Source organism: the organism of the source record quoted next, unplaced genomic scaffold (genome assembly GCF_019419815.1).
Source record: "Pyrus x bretschneideri cultivar Hongxiangsu unplaced genomic scaffold, Pyrus_bretschneideri_v1 Contig52, whole genome shotgun sequence".
Lineage (NCBI taxonomy): Eukaryota > Viridiplantae > Streptophyta > Magnoliopsida > Rosales > Rosaceae > Pyrus > Pyrus x bretschneideri.
The window spans coordinates 1,002,434-1,015,837 of NW_025999790.1; the positions used below are offsets into that span (position 1 = coordinate 1,002,434).

The window sequence follows — 13,404 nt, forward strand, 5'->3', positions numbered from 1 at the left end:
CGTTTCCCTCCCTCGACCAGGAAGTGCCCTATCGAGTTATCTGCCTCCCTCCCAAGAGTCCATGGAGCCAACAAACACAACCAGCAGGAGCCTCTGAGATTCTCTCTGAACGTGAGTTTAACAAATCCAGACCCATAAGAAAAATGAAGTTTCCAACTTCTTCTTCGTATTCGTATTCCTCTGTTACTCCTATTCATTCGGTTTTTCTTCGCACAAAAAACCGTGGCAAATTGTCGTTTAATCTGTTTCAGGGCACTTCTTCTCCAACAACCACCGCATCATCCACCACTTCCACTTCCACTTCCACTTCCACTTTCTCCTCCTCCTCTCAAAACCATCAACTCCTCAGCGGTAGCATACCCGCCGCCGCCATGGTTTCTTCTCCCGCCAACCACCCCCACCACGCCCACTACCCTTCTCCTTTGTTTAGGTTCTCCCCCTCTCTCTCTTTATACTTATCGATTGATTTGCAAATTGCATTGCTTCCCATAAGGTTTATGGTTTTTGTGGAATTGGGTTTTGTTGGTTTTGCAAATTTGCAGTGTTGCCCCGATGATGGAGTGGACTGACAATCACTACAGGACCTTGGCCCGGCTTATTTCGAAGAATGCCTGGCTCTACACTGAGATGCTTGCTGCTGAAACCATTGTTTACCAGAAGGATAATCTGGTAAACCATATTTATAAATACTCTTTCTGCTAGTGTTGCATTTTTGTAGCCTCAATTGAGACATTGGACTTCGTTTTGTATAACATTAGAAAGAATTGTCGAGTGTCACTTCGGAATCCAAAAGCTTCGAAATAATGTCAACGGAGAATATAATTCGGCGGAAATTGGTTTTCACAAGATATTTTGAATTGATGTAGTCATCCAATAGAATGGATAGTTTGATAAATATCTTCCATGCGTTTAGTTGACATTCTCTTACAAGAAGTGTTTAGTTGAAGTAGATAACTTTATAAGGTGGGATCTCTGATTACCGATTTCAGTCAGTTGAATATTTTGAATTTCTAATGCTATAGTAAAAGGGTGTTCATGGACTTCATACAAGACACATGATCTTGCTACTACATTTAGAACACATTAGTGCCTCTAATTGAGATCTCTGTGTTCCCACAGGATACTTGATGCTTTTTCTCTCGATATACACCCAAATGTAGACAAGGGAGCCGTTTGCCAAAACTTTCTGCACTCCCTATTAACTTTACCACACATCTGAGCCCAAAAGACGTCTCTAATGAGCCAAATTCTACCCCATTGAACCCCATGGGATTTCATATTGTATAAGACTAGAAAGAATTGTTAAGTGTCACTTTAGAACCTGGAAGCTTTGAAATAGTCTCAACCAAACAAGTAATTTTGTGGAAATTGTGAAGTTGATTTCACAAGATACCATTATGGTTGTTTTGAGTTGATGTAGTCATCCCATAAAAGGAATAGTTTGACAATATCTTTCATGTGCTGAGTTGAAATTTCTTTAGAGGAAAGTGTACAGGTTGAAATTGATAACTTCATACGGTGGGGGTTTCTGATCATTGTTGCTTGAGCTTATAAACGATGCGCATACTTTTTCTCTTTTTCCTTTCTAATCCATCATTATGTTAGTTAATGTATTATTTCTCCTCATGGCAGACTGTAATGCAGATTAAAGTTCGGTTCTTTTATTTTTATTTTTGCCCCGTTATGTTTATGTTTTATTAAATTTTGGCATTAACAGTTTCATTTATTTCTTGATTTTTCTTGTGCATTTATGTTTGGATTATGACAACTGATAGTGGGACTTTTTATCAGGACAGATTCTTGGAATATTCTCCAGAACAACATCCTATTGTTCTTCAAATTGGCGGGAATAATTTGGAAAACCTCGCCAAAGCGACTGAGCTTGCTAACCCTTACAAATATGATGAGATCAATTTTAAGTTTGTACTCTTTATTTAAGCTTTTGTTCATTGAATTTATCTTTCAAGTTTTCTCTGACCCCTAATCTGACCCCTACGGTTTACCAGTTGTGGATGTCCGAGTCCAAAAGTAGCTGGGCATGGGTGCTTTGGTGTTCGTCTTATGCTTGATCCAAAGGTTTGATAACATTTCTCATTATATTTTTTTTGTAACTTTGCCACAAATATGTAAGATTTTTTTTTTCTTTATACTGAGCTCTGATAAAGATGTTTGGTCTTTACAAGGAAAGTTTGTTGCTGAGGCTATGTCAGTAATTGCCGCGCACACAGATGTACCTGTCAGTGTTAAGTGTCGAATTGGTGTTGATGATCATGATTCATATAACGAGCTCTGTAAGTTCCCATTTTCTGGTTCTGTTTATATAGTCAGCAAAATCAGTATCAATATAGTAAAAAAGAAAGACACCGGAAAATCCAGTGAATGATGAACTGAGGACACACTGTTTCTTCTCAATCTCCAACTAGGCATTTCTATAGTTGCATCCTCACTTAATTGTGTCGCACCTGTCTTTCCTTTTCAGGTGATTTTATTTACAAGGTTTCTTCTCAATCTCCAACTAGGCATTTCATAATACATTCACGGAAGGCACTGCTCAATGGAATTAGCCCGGCTGAAAATCGAAGTATTCCGCCTCTTAAGTATGTATTCTGGTATTTCATGTTTTGTGAACTTATGTTTTTTAGTCACTTTACTGGTATGCTTATTTCAGAACTGGTATTTTGAAATGCGTAGATTAAATTTGTAAATATTTGTAGATCACATTCACAACTAACATACTGCCTCTTATTATTGATCACATTTACTTTATTGCAGATATGAGTACTTTTATGGCCTCTTGCGTGACTTTCCAGACTTGAGATTTACAATAAATGGGGGCATAAACACCGTTGAGGAGGTAAGCCTTGTCATAAGAAGAACAATTATATTGTAATTCAGATGATATCCATTTTCTAGCTACATTTCTATTCAACTCGTTATTTTCTATAAAGTTTTGTGTTATCCATTGGGACAGTAGTGAGTTGTAACTTGGGGTATTGTGTCCCTGCTGTCATTTCCTTTTTGTTGAGAAGATTGTATTTTCTGAAACTTTCTTCATTGTAATTGGTCAATACAGCATATTTGCAAAATTTAACTGTTCTATCTGATGTTTCAACTTTGTGCATATATATATGAACTGGCTATCCTGGTTTCTAACATGATTTGGATATATGGTGATAGTGATACAGCAAAGCTGTCAAAAATTTCATTTTGTTGTCTTTTAGTTGATGCAAAACCTTTATGTTGACTCCCACTGACCTTTATTTCATGTTGTTTCATCCTTTAATTTTAGGTCAATGCAGCAAGAAGGGCAGGAGCTCATGGTGTAATGGTTGGACGCGCTGCATATAATAAGTATGTAATGTCATAATTTGGATTTTCTTTTTCCTTTTGGTAAATTGCTGCAAGAACTTTCAAATTTGGTTATACATATTTCATGTCCCTATCTTATGACTGATATTTTTATTTCATTTTTGTGTCCGAGTCCACATCCAATTCTAGCCCTTCGAGTGAAACTAGAACTCTGTCATTATAGTTTTTGTTTCCTATTAAAGAACCAAATGAAATCCTTGCGTGAAAACAAGGGATTAAGTAGAAGACGCAAAACTTGAAAGAATGAAATTAGATTCGCTGATTTCTGTGAAATTTGAGCATGGAGTGTTTGGAGGTGGGCAGAAAGAAACCTCTTATGCTGAGCTTTTCTGGTCTAAGAGTCTTATCCAAAATAAGAAAGCATTTTCCCTTCACTATATTATTTAGCTCATAACATCTCGCATCATATGTAAGTCTGTCTGCTACCTTTGAACCAATGCGCGTCTTGCATGTGCCAAGTAAGAAATTTACTAGAAAGTTAAAGATCAAGACTTGAATGAAGACTAACTACTAGCTTTAATGACTCCACCATATTAAAATACCCCTAACATTTTGGGTTTTAAGACTCATGTTAACATTAGTTTAGGTTCTTATTTTATTTAGATATAGAATTCCGATAGTCCTTTCTATTGCAATGTTAATTTGTGATTCCAAAGTTGTTTGACAACCTTTGTACATTTTTCAATAGACCCTGGCATACTCTGGGACATGTTGATACTGTAGTTTATGGAGCACCAAGCAGTGGTGTAACGCGGCGTCAGGTCTGCAAACTTGACTGTAAATAGGTGTATCTACTCCGTTTCCATTGAATTTTTACAGCCCATAATTATCTGTTCTTCCACTGTTAGATACTGGAGAAGTTTCAAGTGTATGGAGATACTGCCGTGGGAAGATATGGACGCAAACCAACTGTGCGAGATGTAGCAAGGGTTAGTACTACCAACTATGATCCTCATAATATTATGGTGCTATCTGAAAAGTTTTACTCATACCCTTGTACAAGTCATAATAGAACAGATAGAATATGCCAACAGCCTCTTCCCGCACACACGAAAATGTCGAATTGACACTATGATGTTATTATTTTCCACATTTTCCTTACTCCTAGATGATTTTTTTTTTTATAAAGAAAATCAGGAAAGAAAAATTGGGCAGCTTTCAACTGATTGTCTTTTGATGTCAATTTAGCATTCAGTTCCATGGGTCTCTTCAGTCTTTTCACATTTCACATTACAAACACCAAAAGGGCATTATGTATATTATGTAATTTGACACATGTTGCTTATCTGACTCAATCTGCCTTGTTTAAGGGCTATCTTTTTTTTTTTGGGTTGAATACACAGGGATTGCATCACCCTCTTTTATCCTACCATAATAACTTTGGTGTAATTGCATCACTCTTTTTGTTCTACTGCAGCCTTTGCTGGGTCTTTTCCATTCGGAACCTGGGAATGGTCTATGGAAACGCAAAGCTGATGCTGCTTTCCTGCATTGCACGGTATTATTTTATTATCCTTGTATACTTATTAAGTTCCACTTTTAGGATTCAATACATTATCTAAATTCAGGGGATGATTTATCTAAATTCCGATGGTTTTATTTACGTCCAAGGAATTATGTTGTTCTTGAGTTGCTTAAGTTTCTGATATGGTTCTTGAACCTTGCAGACTATGAAAGAGTTTTTTGATGAAACGCTTGTAGCACTTCCTGACTATGTTCTGGATAAACCTATTGGGGAGCCACCATCAGGCAGTGACGATCCTTTCGCGAACATACACAGTTTGCTACCTCCGGCGTATGAATCAAGGGAACTTGAACTGCAATATGCTTAGCCGGTGTCTATTCAAGATATATAATTCTGGCGGCCAAGCCCGTTGTCAAATTTTTGGAATGTAACATGATTGATCCCAGGACCCATGCAACAACATTCATCCTACATGTCAGTGCGTAGATGGTGAAAAACATATATCTTGTAAAGCAGTCGCTTTTGGATGGTGACTAGCAATTTGTGTTTTAAGTACTACATATCTTGCTTGTATACTAAGAACCTCGCTCTTAACTGGAGCAATTTGTTCACTGATTTCGTAAGAAAATCCAATGACCTTCAGACGTCGATCTGTTATTTGTGTTTGGTGATTGATAAAATGCTTGTTTTGTTTCTCGTTACAATGTGGAACAGGCAATCAACTCTTTGTTGATAAAAAACTAGAAAACGCATTACTTTTCTGCTCTTCAATTGACTACGGATTTTGAAATTTAACCAATTGATCGGCTTCTAAATTTGCGAGGATTGGGTCTTGCTTTGTAAAGAGGTTGTTTTCGATCATAAAAAAGCAACACTTTCGTTGCGTTAAGACTCGTGCTAAAATACCTTTAACTAAAATTTCTTCCGTTGAAGTCTGTAATTTTGAGTTCCATTTTTGCTTTCATTATTTTACGGAGGTGGGAGACGAACGGAGTTAAACCTCTGTTAACTGAGAAGACAGGTGTCACAAGGGGGGTGCAGACAGAGGGTGGGCAAAGGCTTTGTGGGCACACCAGATTCGAACTCGAAGGATCAGTTAATTAATTAATTACTTAATTAAGTTGAGGTCTTTCTAGAATCTTGTTCGATCGTTGAAAACCAAACACAATGCAGATCCCGTCACTGTCCTCTCGTGGATCTCATCATACGCTTTCAAGTTACTACCTATAAACTCCAAGTAAGTCCCGCTTTTCCTTTTCTATTTCCCGTTTTCTGTTTGTTTCCCGAGAAAATTCTAAAGAAAACGAAACCCTAGCTAATTTTTGGTTTGGAATTCGAATGCAATTGCATCAAATTTTGCTTCTTTGATTTGGGTATTTGCTGAATTTTGAGAAGACCCATTGGATTGGATTATACAAGTTTGAAGTGATGGAGGATGTTCGGGATCAGGAGCAGGCTGAGGCTGAGCAGCAAAGTCAACCACTTGGTAATGTTTATCATGCTTTTGGCCTTAATTTACACTCAATCAAGTCTTTCAGCTACACTTGGATTCTGTAAAAAAGCAAATACATGTCAAATCTTAGACTCTTAGTTGGCTTGTAGCTTCAAATATATGTCAAACTAACCCGATAAGCGGGTTTTCGAGCGATTGAGTTGGACTGAATGAATACATGGAGATGTTTTCTTGTCCTTTTCTGCTTACTTTTTTCAAGAAAAATTCTTCTATAGATCATTATCTAGGGGAAAACTTATTGTTTCATTTACTAATTGATAAGATTTTTGGAAATAATTTGTATATCGATTATCGAGAAGGAACACAAGAGTTTGACATTATGACTACCGCTTCCACTACACTGATTCATCATTCCGCCATGCATTTATTTTGAGTAACTAAGAAATTCTGTGTTCCAAAACTCATGTAGTATAAGTGGGGATGGCAGCTATATAGTCCCTGTATAATGTGCAGGGAAAAGAAGAAGTTTGTCGTTCCCCCTCTGCTTATGAGTGAATTAGATTCCAAATAATCATATAGTATGGACACTGTAATTCCTATAGGGTGTTGCAATCCATGTGAGCCTTCGAAAAAGGCCATCGCAATATAGACTAATACTCATCTTTTCATCTTCTTTGTAGGTCAAGATGGTGAAAGTGAAATAGTAACCGAAGGTGCTACCTTTGTGCATGGGGAACCTTCTCAAGATGCTAATGGCCCCCCAAAAGTTGATTCTAAGGTGGAAATCCTTCACGAGAAAGTCACAAAGCAAATCATTAAGGAAGGTCATGGTCAAATACCTTCCAAGTATTCAACATGCTTCTGTAAGTGTCAAGTGGTTGCTTATTCTTGTACTTCTAAATATGGTTATCTTTGGATAGGGCCATGTACATTAGTTGAAAATCTAATAATTGTTATTTGTGCATGTAAAATTTTACTGTGGGAGTAAGACATGAATGAGATTGTGACTTGCAAACAGACACACACAACATTCACGTTCGCAGAGTTGTGTGTGTGTATAGGAGGAGTAATTGTGCATGCATTAAAATTTAAAAAAGGATGCTTAAGAAGGCTAAGATACATGTAGACAGGTCTTGTAGCGAATGTTTACTCTGGTTTTTTCAATCACTGATTGATTGGCATATGTGTGATAGTGCACTACAGGGCATGGACTGAAAGAACAGGACACAAGTTCGAAGATACAAGGGATGAACAACGACCACTTGAAATGATTTTAGGAAAAGGTATTAGCCTTGCCGGGTAGTCTGTTACCGTTGATATACACAAAATATATGAAAACTGAGTCCTGGCGTGTTCCTTGTTCAGCCTGCAATTAGTTTTGTGATTTCTTTATTGCATTTATTCTCTGTAATTACTTGTCATTTCAGATGATTTGGGTCCATAAGCCTTTAAGCATTATGTAGTGGTATTAAATACAATGGACTTCTTATTAGTAGTATATTTTTGTTACTGCAACAGAGAAAAAAGAAATGACTGGCTTGGCTATTGGGGTGTCCAGCATGAAGTCTGGAGAGCGTGCCCTATTACATGTGGGCTGGGAGTTAGGGTATGGGAAAGAAGGGAGCTTTTCTTTTCCGAATGTACCACCATTGGCAGATATATCATATGAAGTTGAGCTTATTGGATTTGATGAAACCAAAGAAGTAAGTTGCTCACTTGCTCTCAAATGTCTTTCCAAGTAGTTACCAATGGAAGTTTCAGAATCTCTTTTCAGGAACTTGCTTCAGTAATATAGTAACATGTATATCTGTGGGTTCTGCCTTTCATAGGGGAAAGCTCGTGGTGACATGACTGTGGAGGAAAGGATTGGAGCAGCAGATAGAAGAAAAATGGATGGAAATGCTTTATTTAAAGAGGAAAAACTGGAGGAGGCAATGCAACAGTATGAAATGGTTACGCACTCGTAATTCTTACATACTTCATTTATGGCTGATGACCTTTTGAGTTGTAGAGTCTCTTTTCTATGTTTCCTTCTGACCAGATTCTGGTGGGTTTTCTCAGGCTATAGCATATATGGGTGACGACTTCATGTTCCAGTTGTTTGGGAAGTACAGGGACATGGCTTTGGCTGTTAAAAATCCATGCCACCTTAACATGGCTGCGTCTTTTATAAAGCTCAAGCGCTATGAAGATGCCATTGGACAGTGCAGTATTGTAAGTATAATGCTCTCACAAGAAAGTCATCTAATTTCATCTGTTCAGCAACTGTGCTATTCATCATTATGTACTTAGAAAGTTGGGTTTGTAGGCTTATTTGGCATTCTGTGAATTTTGAATCTTCATTCACTCTAACCTGCCATTTTGGATTGCCATAGAAATGAAAATGCTTTAGTATGGACCAGTGAAAAATTTGTAGGCTTACTAGCACCATTCTTCAATCAATAATGGAATTTTGAGTCCCATGCGACTCTTATGATCTCTAGTATGTTACTTTCCATGTTTTATCCTGTTGTTCATACTATGTGGATGTTATAACTCAAAATTGGCAAATACAACTAACGTCTTGTAGTTGATTTTTCTGTGTCGTTTCGTATGGAATATGCTGATATTACCTTTTCATGAATACCCATAAATTGTCAATGAAACTAACGTCTATGATTGATTTTTCTGCATTGCTTGGAGTGGGCAGATATTTACATTTTCATGAATACCCATAAATTGTCCATGCAACTAACGTTTATTAATTGATTTTTCTGCATTGCTTGGAGTCGGCAGATATTTACCCTTTCATGAATACCCTTAAATTGTCATTGAAACTGTGTTAACTGTAATTGGATGAATGTTTGTAGGTACTGGCAGAGGATGAAAACAACGTCAAAGCGCTATTTAGGCGAGGAAAAGCGAGAGCAGAGCTTGGGCAGACAGATGCTGCGCGGGAAGACTTTCTAAAGGCGCGCAAGTTTGCACCTCAAGACAAAGCTATTGCAAGAGAGTTACGTCTGCTTGCTGAACACGACAAGGCTGTTTATCAGAAACAAAAAGAAATCTACAAGGGAATTTTTGGACCAACCCCAGAGCCAAAACCCAAACGGAATAATCGGTTGATCATCTTTTGGCACTGGCTATTGTCATTGTTCTATCGTCTCTTCAGGCGCGAAAGGCACAAGGCTGAGTAGCCAAAGATCTTAAGCTCTTGAATTGTATGACAAACGAGGAAATTCATGTACTGAACCTATTCTAGTAAACAGGGCTTATGAATTCTGACCCTAAGGTTTGTTCGTTTACGTTGCGGGAGGGAGTTTAGATGCCAACGTTTTTAGTCAGGAGCGAAGATGTATTCATCAAATTGAACTGTTCTAAACTATTCGACATAAGTTTGTTTACTGACTTTCGGTTGTGAAATTTCCATCGCTGCTGTGATCTTTTAAAGGAAAACTAATGAAAAGAGTTTGAAAACTTTAAGTTTTAACGATAAGGACAAAATAAAGGATAAAGTGAATAATACTATGATTGATCTTTTAATGTAAAAATGTGATTTTTCATTAAAGTGCACGGTACCGGAAGCTTTTCGTAAAAATTCTCTATCTTTTAAACGGTGTGTATAATGCGTCAATTTGTTTCTTTGGAGTAATGATTCTTGTTTGTTTAGTGTAACTTTGGCTGGAGAATTTGGTTTCTTTAGTTACGAGTTTAGGGGTCTACACGGATGGGAGTGATTTACACGCAAGGATTTGGATTTTTAGTGGCCTATTTGTCGATTTCTTCTCTTCTTTTTCTAAACTTGTAAGGAACTGATAATTTTCTCATGAACTTTAATTTTGGCTAATTGCATTCCTAAACTTTTATACTTGGCCAATTTCCCAACTAAACTTTAATTTTAGCCCATACTTCTCTTAATTTTTTATAATTAGTCAATTTTTTCCCTAAATTTTAATTTTATAATTGCAAAAACATAATTTTATCTCTAATGTGGATAACATATTGTTTTTCTTCTTCTTCTCTTCCGTTAGTTTAGTCCGTACACTATTTGTTTGAACTTTAGGGCTTAGGGGGGACTTAAAGTTCCTAAAGTTCAGTGGAGAAACTGGCTAATTATATAAGTTCAGCGGGTAATCAATTAAAACTAAAATTCATAGGGAAAATTGACCAATTATAAAACTTCAGGAGGCAATCCGCTAAAATTAGAGTTTAGGGGAAAATTGGTATTTCCTTACAAGTTCGGTGAGAATTGATAGCTCCTTACAATTTCGGTAGGGAAATCGACCAATACCTCTAATAAAAACTATAAAATTAGTAGTGAGCGCCTGGAATTGAGATTTCAAATATCCTCAATCCAGACGGACCCCAATTACAATTTATGACTTCCTTTGTCCCCGTAATTAAGGGTTTTAGCCTTAACTTGCCGAAAACAGTCTCAACTTATGTTGACAAAAAAAATTCATAGACTAATGGTATGTTTATTACAGTGGAATGGGAGTGGAAAAAAGGAAAATTGATTCTCTCTCAAGTGATTCCACGGTTTAATAGTCTAATAATTTTTGAGGAATAAAAATGTAGGCGGACACACTCATGAAAAATCATGAATTTCAAATTTCAACACTTAGGGGTATGTGATTTTGACTCCAAGAGAAAGCTGCGAGATGGAGATTCGTATTGCGTGAGATTATTATAAAATTTTGAAATTTATCCTAAGTTTTTTATTTTAAGGCTTACTTTTAATTACTCTCTAAAACTCGATTTCAATATCACTTTGCTCTCTGAAACTTAAAAGTCGTTACTTTGCTCCTTGAAACTCAATTTCGAGTCGCCACTTTGCTCATTGGAACTCGATTTTAATCCCACATTGCCCCTTGAAACTCAATTTCGATCCCATTTTACCTCTTGGAACTCAAAAGTCGTTACTTTACCCTTGAAACTTAATATTCACTCCACTTTAGCTTGTTTCAATGTATTTCTCTAAGTAACGTATCGTTAAGTTTATTTATGTGGCATAATTAGGGCCCACTTATGGCTGACGTGGCACAAATATAAAGGTCACGTATCCAATCAAATGGTGCCACATAGATTGAAACAAAAAAAATATAAATTTTCAAACATTGTATAACATATTATAAAATAGGAAAAGTAAGAAAAATAGCAAAAATGATTCATGGTTTTCATCTCTCCATCCCCTCTCTCTCCCCTCTGTCTAATCATCGTCCATACACTCATCCCTTCTCCCAGCCATTTTATCATTAGTTTCATCAATTTCATTATTTCTTATGTTCTTAATAAAGTCGGCTGGTGAAGAGAGAATGATGTACAAAAAACCTACTCGTCTCCTTCCATACTGTTCTTCCTTTTTGCTGTTTTCAATCGCTTAGGTTGATCGCTGTTTCTTCGCAGTTTCGACTGGCTCCTTGATCATAAAAGAACAAATAAATTTCACCCATATTTTTTGCTCTTTATCGTACAAACAATATTATGAAGCGAAAATTGAACTTGAGATTTCAAGTGCAAAATAAAAACTTGAGACCTCAAGCGAGAATCGAACTTCAGCCATGTGCTCTCTCCATATGTCTCTCTGCACACACATCATCTTCTAAGATCATTATCTTAAAACAAAAAGGATACTTCCATGTTCTTTTTTCAATTCCATGTTCTTTCTTTACTTAAAATGAATAGAAGAAGGATACTTCCATAATCCTTCACTTGTACCTAAGATGTGAATAGTGTGAAGTGTATATAGAATATGTGGGTGTAGAAAATGTAGAGTGTATAGTGAGAGTGTGGGGTGTGAGATGTGAGGGTAGTATGGGAACTGTGTGAGGTGTATTAAGATAAATTTTAATTAAAAAACAAATGTGGGTGTATTGAGTATGTAGGTTGTATTCATTAATGTGGGGTGTTAATTTAAATTTGTTCTTTTTTAATCACGATGTACTAACCGTGTTGTGTCTTTTATTTTTTGAGATTTGCAATGCCGTCGTGTTCGTTGTATCCATGTATGTGTCCGTGTGTGAGAGTCTAAATAAAAGTTTTAATCCTAGGAGGTATATTTGGAAGAATGGATTTGGAAGCATATATTTGGAAGAATAGATATGCAAGCATGTATTTGGAGGAATAGATGCAAGAATTAAGCCTCCAAGTCCAAATAAAGTTCCACACTTCCACTGCCGCATGATTCCTTCACTCTACTCTCTCCATTTAAAGTTCTACTGTCAAAGAATCTTGTTCGATCCTTGAAAATCAAGCCTCCAAATAAAGTTCTACTGCCAAGTGATTTGATTCCTTCTCTCTTCTCTCTCCATTTAAAGTTCCACTGTCAAGTGATTCGATTCATTCTCTCTACTCTTTTCATTTAAAGTACCACTGCCAAAGAATCTTGTTCGATCCTTGACAACCAAGCCTCCAAATAAAGTTCCACTACCAAGTGATTTGATTCCTTCTCTCTCCTCTCTCCATTTAAAGTTCCATTGCCAAGTGATTTGATTCCTTATCTCTACTCTTTTCATTTAAAGTTCCACTGCCAAATAATCTTGTTCAGTCCTTGAAAATCAAGTCTCCAAATAAAGTTCCACTGCCAAGTGATTTGATTCATTCTCTCTCCTTTCTCAATTTAAACTTCCACTGCCAAGTGATTTGATTCATTCTCTCTACTCTCTCCATTTTAAGTTCCACTGCCAAAGAATCTTGTTCTATCCTTAAAAACCAAGCCTCCAAATAATTTTCCACTGCAAAGTTATTTGATTCCTTATTTCTCCTATCTCCATTTAAAGTTCCATTGCCAAAGAAGATTGTTCTGTCCATGAAAATCAAGCCTTTAAATAAACTTCCACTGCCAAGTGATTTGATTCCTTCTCTCCTCTCTCAATTTAAAGTTCCACTGCCAAAGAATCTTGTTCCATCCTTGAAAACCAAGCCTCCAAATAATTTTCCACTACAAAGTTATTTGATTCTTTCTTTCTCCTCTCTCCATTTAAAGTCACACTACCAAAGAATCTTGTTCAATCCTTGAAAACCAAGCCTCCAAATAAAGTTTCACTGCCAAGTGATTTGATTCATTCTCTCTCCTCTCTCAATTTAAAGTTCCACTGCCAAGTGATTTGATTCCTTCTCTCTACTCTCTCCATTTAAA

The 13,404-nt window shown here is 36.7% G+C and overlaps 2 protein-coding genes across 4 annotated transcripts; both read left to right on the forward strand.

Annotated features, from left to right (window-relative positions):
* Positions 1 to 32: 32 nt before the first annotated feature.
* On the forward strand, positions 33 to 5,491 carry LOC125470790 (tRNA-dihydrouridine(20/20a) synthase-like). Of its 2 annotated transcripts, none has more exons than XM_048570398.1 (12): positions 33 to 430; positions 543 to 669; positions 1,792 to 1,919; positions 2,007 to 2,076; positions 2,189 to 2,291; positions 2,480 to 2,597; positions 2,773 to 2,854; positions 3,290 to 3,351; positions 4,058 to 4,130; positions 4,218 to 4,312; positions 4,787 to 4,867; positions 5,037 to 5,178. In XM_048570398.1, the coding sequence occupies exons 1-12, from the start codon at positions 144 to 146 to the stop codon at positions 5,041 to 5,043; spliced, it is 1,233 nt and encodes a 410-aa protein (XP_048426355.1). In that variant the 5' UTR covers positions 33 to 143; the 3' UTR covers positions 5,044 to 5,178. The 2 variants fall into 2 exon arrangements, with proteins under 2 accessions (XP_048426355.1, XP_048426354.1); XM_048570397.1 differs by having other exon boundaries at positions 38 to 430; positions 4,218 to 4,298; positions 5,037 to 5,491.
* Positions 5,492 to 5,924: 433 nt separating this feature from the next.
* On the forward strand, positions 5,925 to 9,674 carry LOC125470793 (peptidyl-prolyl cis-trans isomerase FKBP42-like). Of its 2 annotated transcripts, none has more exons than XM_048570422.1 (8): positions 5,925 to 6,071; positions 6,230 to 6,320; positions 6,968 to 7,150; positions 7,481 to 7,570; positions 7,806 to 7,990; positions 8,117 to 8,239; positions 8,349 to 8,501; positions 9,137 to 9,674. In XM_048570422.1, the coding sequence occupies exons 2-8, from the start codon at positions 6,263 to 6,265 to the stop codon at positions 9,461 to 9,463; spliced, it is 1,119 nt and encodes a 372-aa protein (XP_048426379.1). In that variant the 5' UTR covers positions 5,925 to 6,071; positions 6,230 to 6,262; the 3' UTR covers positions 9,464 to 9,674. The 2 variants fall into 2 exon arrangements, with proteins under 2 accessions (XP_048426379.1, XP_048426380.1); XM_048570423.1 differs by having other exon boundaries at positions 6,000 to 6,071; positions 6,254 to 6,320.
* Positions 9,675 to 13,404: the final 3,730 nt, after the last annotated feature.